This window comes from Ornithorhynchus anatinus, chromosome 9 (assembly GCF_004115215.2).
Source record: "Ornithorhynchus anatinus isolate Pmale09 chromosome 9, mOrnAna1.pri.v4, whole genome shotgun sequence".
NCBI lineage: Eukaryota > Metazoa > Chordata > Mammalia > Monotremata > Ornithorhynchidae > Ornithorhynchus > Ornithorhynchus anatinus.
Genome location: NC_041736.1, coordinates 41,901,573 through 41,910,392, shown reverse-complemented (window position 1 = coordinate 41,910,392; position 8,820 = coordinate 41,901,573). Strand labels below are relative to the sequence as shown.

The 8,820-nt window shown below is 46.6% G+C and overlaps 1 protein-coding gene across 3 annotated transcripts in view; it reads right to left on the bottom strand.

Moving 5' to 3' along the window:
- Positions 1-1,654: 1,654 nt before the first annotated feature.
- The window catches only part of LOC100682014 (nuclear GTPase SLIP-GC-like), a 41,142-nt gene continuing 33,976 nt past the window's right edge, over positions 1,655-8,820 (bottom strand). For all 3 annotated transcript variants that reach the window (XM_029072076.2, XM_029072075.2, XM_029072077.2), the window contains exons 15-19: positions 7,243-7,381; positions 6,011-6,119; positions 4,613-4,749; positions 2,393-2,480; positions 1,655-2,143 (exon numbers count right to left, since the gene is read on the bottom strand). In XM_029072076.2, the coding sequence (XP_028927909.1) occupies positions 2,082-2,143; positions 2,393-2,480; positions 4,613-4,749; positions 6,011-6,119; positions 7,243-7,381 (535 nt within the window). In that variant the 3' untranslated portion in view covers positions 1,655-2,081. The remainder of the gene's footprint in view (positions 2,144-2,392; positions 2,481-4,612; positions 4,750-6,010; positions 6,120-7,242; positions 7,382-8,820) is intronic.

The window sequence follows — 8,820 nt, the reverse complement described above, 5'->3', positions numbered from 1 at the left end:
TCTTTTGCTCGGGGTCACCCTAACACCTTCCCAGCAGGAGGGCAAAGGTGTGCCCATCTGCTTTGTTCCTGGAGGTGACTGGCGTGTGTCACCTCCTACATAAAGTTCGGCTCCTTGAAATCCCCTCCTGCACCCCCAACCCCCCAGAACAAGCCAGGAACAGTGCCCTCTTCAAGTCATTGGTCCCAGGCCAGGCGTGGGCCACCCTGGCACCAGCAGCCTGGCTCAATGGCAGATTCCTTGACGGGCAAAGCAAGTGGTAAGCGCTTTCAGCATTATAATTGACAAAGCTTAAAAGTGGACCCAGCCCTAACCCTCTCTTGTCCTTTACCTCTTGAAAATAGGGCTTGCCGGTTCTCTGCCTTCAGCTTCCAAGATGGTGGATTTCTCCAGATGCTGGGACTTCGATAGCTTGTCCATTTTTGGCAGCAAAGTCTTCAGCCCAGATAAGACAAATCTCTTGGAGCCTTAGGTCACCCTTGGTTCCCAAAGTGCCAACTCTCCTCTCCTCCACGCTTTACTTTTCCTGACCACCTCCAATCAGTTTCTCCTTAGGCTGAGGAATGCACAACCAGAGACGTCTTCGACTGGGTGTTTTGATAATTCATTGAAGTGTAGGTCAACGTGCTGGCATGGAAGCAGAACTGGGAAGCACAGCGGAGCCCTTCCTGCTCCAGCAGATGAGGACGACCAGCCCTATGGACCCTGGCTCAGTGAGTGGAGGCTGAGCCCCTGGGGCCTGCAAGCTTTTTTTATATATGTATAATACTAAGCACTGGGGTAGATACAGGCTAATTAATTGGGACACAGTTCATGTCCCACATGGGAATCACAGTTTTCATCCCGATTTTACAGATGAGGAAACTGAGGCACAGAGAAGTTAAGTGACTTGCCCAAGGTCATCCAGAAGATAAAAGCAGAGTGACTTAGTGGCACGAGCACGGGCTTGGGAGTCAGAGGACGTGGGTTCTCATCCCGGCTCTGCCACTCGTCTGCTGTGTGATCTTGGGCAAGCCACCTAACTTCTCTGTGCCTCAGTTCCCTCATCTCTAAAATTGGGATTAAGACTGTGAGCCCCTTGTGGGACAACCTGATTACCTTGTGCCTACTCCAGTGCTTAGAACAGTGCTTGGCACACAGTCAGCACTTAACAAATACCATTATTATTATTATTATTATTGACAGAGCTGGCATTAGAACTTAGGTCCTTCTCACTCCCAGGCCTATGCTCTATCCATTAGGCCACGCTGCTTCTCAAGCTTTTCTGACCAGGGCCTCCATTTCTTGGGGGCCAGGGCCAGGGAGAGCATGTAGGAGAGGTTTCTAAATTGATACACAACTAAGAATCAGGCAGAAGGGAAAATGGAAAACCATTTGCTACTGGTAATTAGACCTTTGGTCCCCAACTCAGTTCCCTTTTATTTTTTAAATGGTATTGGTTAAGTACTTACTGTGTGTCAAACACTGTTCTAAGTATTGGTTTAAATACAAATGAATTAGGTCAGACACAGTCCCTGTTCTACATGGGACTCACAGTCTAAGAGGGGAAGCAGTGCTCTACCCTGTCCCCTGTCTACTTCTCCACGTTGGAGGATCTGGACTAAGGTAATGGGGTGATGGGAAGAAAAGGGGAGGGAAAAAAAAAGCCCACATATCTCCGTATAAAATGCCTTTATTTAGATGAATACATAAATGCAACTAACTCAGGGCAAGATGAGGGGCTGAAGAGTGGTACAGAGGGACTCAGTTCAGTCCTTACATATGTACTGATTTATATTTTCTATAATATACCCTTATCTTTCCACTCTCTCGTTCCCATGCATTCGCCGCATAAAGACTATTATTCATTAATTATGGCAGGTGTTTTGTTGAGTCATCCCTGCCTCTTCCCCTCCACCCCCACCAAAGCTAGCTAGCTGCCACCTGGCTACTTTTCCCATGCCCACTCTGAGCTGGCCTCTCCCTGAAAACTGGTACAGCCAAAGCTTGAATTTTCCTGTTAAAGCTATTCTTGATCTGAAAAGCAAACTTGCAAATAGAAGTATATAAACATGGTGACCCAAGATTGCACAAGGCTGCTTTTAAGCAATGTCTTCCAGCTCTAGGTATATGGCTTGCATATATTCATATTCCTTGCTGATGTCTGTAAGAAAAAAAAATACCTTTAAAAAAACCAAAACTCTCCCTTTATATCATGTCAAGTTGTAACTAACTCCCTCTGCACATGTTTAGGAGAGAGTCTCTGTGAAAGGACAGAGGACTAGGGTGGACCACAGAGCTAGCCAGGATACAATGAAGCATTCTACCCACCCCTCTATCGGCCAGGATCTCAAGACCCTGGTGCTCGGCCCCTAATCCATGCACTTAAACTTGGCCCTGGGCAAACACTTACCAGGCAGTGAACGAGAAGCTTCTCTCTGAGACAAGGCGAGGTTCAGCATCTCTAAAATGTCCTTTTCTAGATTGGCCAAGATGTCCTTCTGCAGGGTCCGTGCCCCACGTTAGAGAAAAATGGATCATAGAGGAGTGAGTGAAGAGCACAGACAATCCCCGGCCTTCCCACTTCACGGCCCCAGCAGGAATAACTGCCCTTACCCGTGTAATGCCAACCCCTAGCCCCAGGCTTCAAGGAGACATTTTACAGAGGGATTTGCAAATGCACCTGTTAGTGAGCTTCCACCCACAAGCCCTCCAGAGGCTCAATCCTAAACCCCGAAGGTAAAAAATAGTAATAATAATAATAATAATAATAATAACAGTACTTGTTAAGCGCTTGCTACATGCCAAGAACTATTCTAAGCACTGGGGAAGATACAAGTTAATCAGATTGGACACAGTCCCTGTCCCACATTGGGCTCACGCTTTTAATCCCCATGCTTTATAGATGAGATAACTGAGGCCCAGAGAAGTTGACTTGCCCAAGGTCACACAAGGGTTTGGGATGCTGACTGCCATGCTGGAGCAGAGAAGAATCTCTCTGATAAAGAGTTGCACAGATCTCAAAGTGGTTTTGGTTTTGTTATTTCACCTTTCCTCCTTCTTACATTGTGAGCCTGAGGTCCAGAGAATATTTCTAACCTTTATCTGGGTACTTTTTCCCATTGTTTTACACAGAGTCAACATTTAATATACTACTATAACACACACACAAGGGATGATGGCCTTGCCCACCCAAAGCCACACATCCATTTCACACAACTCCTACTATGGGATCAGTCGCAACTTGGCTAAGCAGAGGACTGTTCCATGAGAACGCAAATGGATGTGGCAGTGGCGAGGAAGGCTGAGGTCCCCAAGAGAGCTTCAAGAGCTTCCCGGTCAAAGAAGAAAGACTGCGCCAAGCCTCGTGGCCCTGCTGCGTGCTGAGTCCCCCACTCTCTTGCACTTATCTCCAGTCAAGTAAGGAAAAGAGCTTTGTTCTTCTACAGGGACATGTGTCTCAGAATATTCCACTGATTAGCCAAGGTGTGATAGATCCCGAGTCGGAGGAATTTGAAATGGATGTGTGACTTTTCACCTTCCCCACGTGTAATGTAGTAGTATATATTAAGTGTTGACTGTGTGCGAAGTATTGGGAAAAAGTAGTATTAATACTAATGATGGTGTTTGTTCAGCGTTTACTCTGTGCCAAGCACTGTTCTAAGCACTGAAGTGGATACAAGGTAATCAGGTTGTCCCAGGTGGGGCTCACAGTCTTCATCCCCATTTTACAGATGAGGGAACTGAGTCCCAGAGAAGTTAAGTGACTTTCCCAAAGTCACCCAGCTGACAAGTGGAGGAGCTGGAATTAGAACACACGACCTTTGACTCCCAAGCCCGGGCTCCTGCCACTAAACCATGTACCTAGATGAAGTTCAGATGTGTGTCTGAAGATGGTGGACTGTCCAAATGCCTTCTCCCCTCCCCAGCTGTCTCATCACACTCATGTGAGGGACAGAGAGGTTAATTGCAATCACTCAACTGGATAAAGCTGGCCTACGGCCTCTGCAGAAGAGCCATTAGAACCACCACCCTGGCCAGGGCAAGTGAGAAGCAGCATAGCCTAGTGGATAGACCACAGGCTTGGGAGTCAGAAGGACCTGGGTTCTAATTCTGATTCTGCCACTTATCTGCTGTATGGCTTTGGGCAAGTCATTTAACTTCTCTGTGGCTCAGTCACTTCATTTGTGAGCCTCATTTGGGATATGGCCTGTGTCTAACCGATAAGCTCACATCCACCCAGCACTTAATACAGGGCCTGTCACATAGTAGGCGCTTAACAAATACCATTTTAAAAAAAAAGTGAGCCCCAGCCACCAGGGCAGATTCAATCCAGGAAGGAAAGGAAAATCTTGTAGCCACAGAGGCTATAAAACCAAATCAGGAAGGCTTGGGACATGGTGGGCCTGGAAACAGGGAGTGGAAGACACCCAATGAAACTTGAAGGTGGAAGGTGCTGAACAAACAAAAGGAACAAGCTTCTTCACCCACTGGGGACAGTGCACGGGCTGAGTTAGCCCAGCAAAAAACAGTGAGTGACCAAGAGGGTCGGGGCGCCCGTCGGGAACCGTCCCCACCTCCCCTCTCCCCCGCCTTACTGAGCTCAAAGCTTCCCTCTGACAAAGTCACTCACCTTCAGTTTCTCCAATTCCTGGAGCATTTGGTATCTGGCCCTTTCAAACATTCCCCCTTTCACTTTCCTTTCAAAACCTTCCCTTAAGATGTTTTTCATCTTCTCACAGGAGTTCTTGCCTTTCATCTTCGCTGCCTCTGTTGAAAAGAGCAACGGGGGTCACAAGAAGCAAGCAGCCCCAGGTGAGTGGGAGGCCTTGCGGTGGGAGGGGGATAGAGGCAGGTTCACTTTTGTGGGAGGGAGGGCCAGGTGAGTGGTGGGAGGTGCCAGCACCGATAGGGAAATACAGGGGGGGAAAATGCAGTCGCTGCCTTCTAAAGACCACACTGGGACCACACAGGGCACCGTACAGGGTGGCTGTGAGGAAGCGTGATGATCCTGGCCCTTCTAGCTGGCTGTTGTACGCTTGGGGTTGGGCCTTGCTCCTCCTGCTCGTTTCCAAATGCTTATTACAGTGCTCTTACCACAGTAGTCCAATCAGTCACCCAACAGCCTTTGTTGAGGCTGCACCTTCTGAGTGCAGAGCACTCTACCTAAGCATCTAAGAAATTTATTTTAGTGTGGTAAAAAAAAAAAACAAACATCGTTCCTGCCCTCATGAAGCTGGCGATCTTATCAGGGAAAGCATTTGATAAATGCTGTTGATGCCAGCAGAAGTGGAAATGGCATGGGCCCGGTAGTCAGAGGACCTGGTTTCTAATCCTGGCTCTGCCCCTTGTCTGCTATGTGACCTTGGGCAAGTCATTTATCTTCCCTGGGCCACGGTTACATTATGATAATAATACTAACTGTGGTGCTTGTAAAGTGCTTACTGTGTGCCAGGCACTGTACTAAGCCCCGGGGTGGATACAAGCAAATAGAGTTGGACACAGTGCCTGTTCCGCACGGGGCTCTCAGTCTTACTCCCTATTTTACAGATGAGGTAACTGAGGCACAGAGAAGTTAAGTGACTTGTCCAAGGCCAAAGCAGATAAGTGGCTGATCAGGGATTAGCACTCCATGCTGCATCCCCATCCCCAGTTGTAAAAAATGGGGATTAAAATCAAGATTGTGAGCCCTATGTGTGACAGAGACTGTGTCCAACTTGTTTATCTTGTATTTACCCCAGCGCTTAGTACAGTGCCTGGCTCATAGTAAGCACTTAACAAATGCCATAAAAAAGGTGTGCAGGGGTGTCCCACATAAATTTTGGAGGAGCCATGGTTCCATCCTTCCCCTGTTCCAGAAAATGTAGACTCTGCTCACCCCCACCACCCTAGGCAGCAGCAGCATTTACTGAACAGGCCATGTCTATCATCTGAACTCCAAGACAGAAGTACAGGGTTGGGGTTGTGGCCGGGGGGGAGTCTCTTCAGTCCACGTGAGGGAAGGGAAGGGACCCCGGGGACCAAGTCCTACCTTCATAACACAGCTTCAGGTCTTTCTGTACAGACACTGTGAAGGACTCAAAGATCACCACCTTCCTTTTTATAATGGTCCTTTTCAGGTTGCTGAAAATAACTTGTGTCTGTAGAAAGGATTAATATTCCGTTAGATTTAAATAAATGGAGAACCTTATTTTTAAAAGTGTTTGAAATACTTAGGAGAACCTGGTCTCGGAGAAGCAGCATGGCCTAGTGGAAAGAGCACGGGTCTGGGAGTAAGAGAATCCTCTGTTCTGTCACTTACCTGCTGGGTGACCTAGGGCAAGTCACAACTTCTGTGGGTCTCAGTACTCTCATCTGCAAAGTGGGGATTCAATACTATACTCCCTCCTACTTAGACTGGGAGCTCCATGTGGAATCTGATTATCTTGTGTCTACCCCAGTGCTTAACAAATATCAGAAATATTCTCATTATTACTATTGGAATTTGCTCAACCAGGATAGAGATGAACACAGTGGTTCTTTTAAGCAGAGGAAAAAATGACCCAAAATACATCTCAGATAGTCACAGATATGTACCCATCATTGGTGCCAAACACAGTCTACTGACTGAAAAACTCAATGACTGACCAGTTCAGCTGTAGGTCAGCCTCTGTGGATATGACAGGAGGTATCCTCAAACACAGTTCTCCAGCCCCTGGGGACCACCTCCCCTTTGAACGGAGAGGGTACTGAACACGTATTGAACACAAGGCCATGCTGCTTCTCTGAGCCTAGGTTCTCCTAAGTGTTTCAAACACTTTTAAAAATGAAGTTCTTCATTTATTTAAATCTAAAGGAATATTAATCCTTTCTACAGAACACGTATTGAATCCCCATTTTACAGAGGAGGAACCTGAGGTACAGAGAAGTGAAATGATTCGTCCGTGGAGACACATGGCAGGCAAGTGGCAGACCTGGAATTAGAACCTGGATCCTCCGACTCCAGTCTTGTGTTATTTTCCCTAAGCCACACAGCTTCTCAGTATATTTCTGGCTTGGTGGTATTTCCAAGCAGCAGATGGGATAAACCTAACCAATCTCACCAGTGTGTGGATCCCAATCTTTTGTTTCCTAGTGATGGACTCATACCCACCTTACTATGGGGCCCCATTTGAGCTCATTCCAGTCTCCTGGATCAGGTACATGTTATTTGTGTGGGGCCTATTATTAACTTAACAAACCAACCCCTTGGCCATCAGAGAGATCCACAGAAGATTCCCTTACCTCTGGACTCAGAAACTGGTATTTGCCATTGTTTTCCCGTGCTTCCATTTTTCTTCTAACTTTCTCAATTTCAGCTTTCAAAGCATTCTCCATTTTATCCAAATAAGTCTTCAGGGAAGACCGTGTATCCTTCCCAGTCCTTTTAAAGAAGCATAATTAATATCTGACATTAAAGATGAAATATGTGACTGACAATTTGCTCAATATACCTCTTCATTCATTCACTTGTATTTAATGAGCACATACTCTGTGCAGAGCACAGTACTACGTGCTTCGGGGAGTGCAATATGACAATAAATAGATACATTTCCTGCCTATAATGAGCTTAAAGCCCGTGGTCCATGTGGCCGTCTCCAAGTATTGAATGCTGGATAAATTAAATTGACAGGCCCCCATAAGCTGAGGAACTGCCTTCTGCTTCTTAACTTCCTCAAGAACAGACTCAAATAAGCCCTGACAGGAGATGAGGTAAAGGAGTGATTGAAAGGAATGCCCCTGTCTTTTACCCTGCTGGGTTTTAGGTGCCTACACCAATACTGAGAAGACAGGTGAGCACTTCTGCCTGGCCCACGACACCAAGGGTCATTTTGCTGTTCACCACAACCCCAAAGAAGATGAGGGTCAACAATGGAGACAACCACCAGAAAGCTTTCTATTGGAAATGATGGACAAGCCTCAGTGCTGAGATTTCAGGACCAAGAACGTGTGTAAAGTGAGGAAGACATTAATGGCTACAAAAGGACCCCACATTTCTTTTTGTTTTTAATGACATTCGTTAAGCATTTCCTATGGCCCAGGCACTGTTCTAAGCGCTGGGGTGGATATAACATAATCAGGTTGGACACAGTCCAGGTCCCACTTGGCACTCACAGTCTTATTCCCCATTTTACAAATGAGGTAACTGAGGCATTGAGAAATGAATTGACTTGCCAAGGTCACACATAGACAAGTGGCAGAGTAGGATTAGAACTCAGTTCCTTCTGGCTCTCAGGGCCATGTTCTATCCACTAGACCACACTTTTTGATATAGAATACTCACACAGTCCACCCTACCCAGACCCTGTCAGTAATAATATGGTACTTATTTATTAAGCACTTATTTAGGTGCTAAGCACTGTACTATAGGCCCCAATAGATACAAGATAATCAGATCAGATCCAGACCCTGTCCCACTTGAGCCTCACAAGTTAGGGAAAGTAGGTATCTCTTTTCCATTTTTGAGATGGAGAAACTGAGACCCAGAGAGATTACATGACCTGCCCAGTTACAAAGCAGGCTAGTGGCAGAGGTGGGATTAGAACCCGGGGCTAGATCACTCTGCCTCCACCACTACCTACCACCGCTTAGTAGCGTGCTCTGAACACAGTAAGTGCTTGAAAAATACAGACTAAAGAATAGAGGGAAAAAAAGAGAATAAAGAAGCAGTGGGGCCTAGTGGATAAAGCACAGGCCTTGGGAGTCAGAAGGACCTGGGTCCTAATGCGGCTCTGCCATTTGTCTGCTGTGTGACCTTGGGCAAGTCACATAACATCTCTGTGCTTCAATTACCTCATCTGTAAAATGGGGATGAAGATTGTG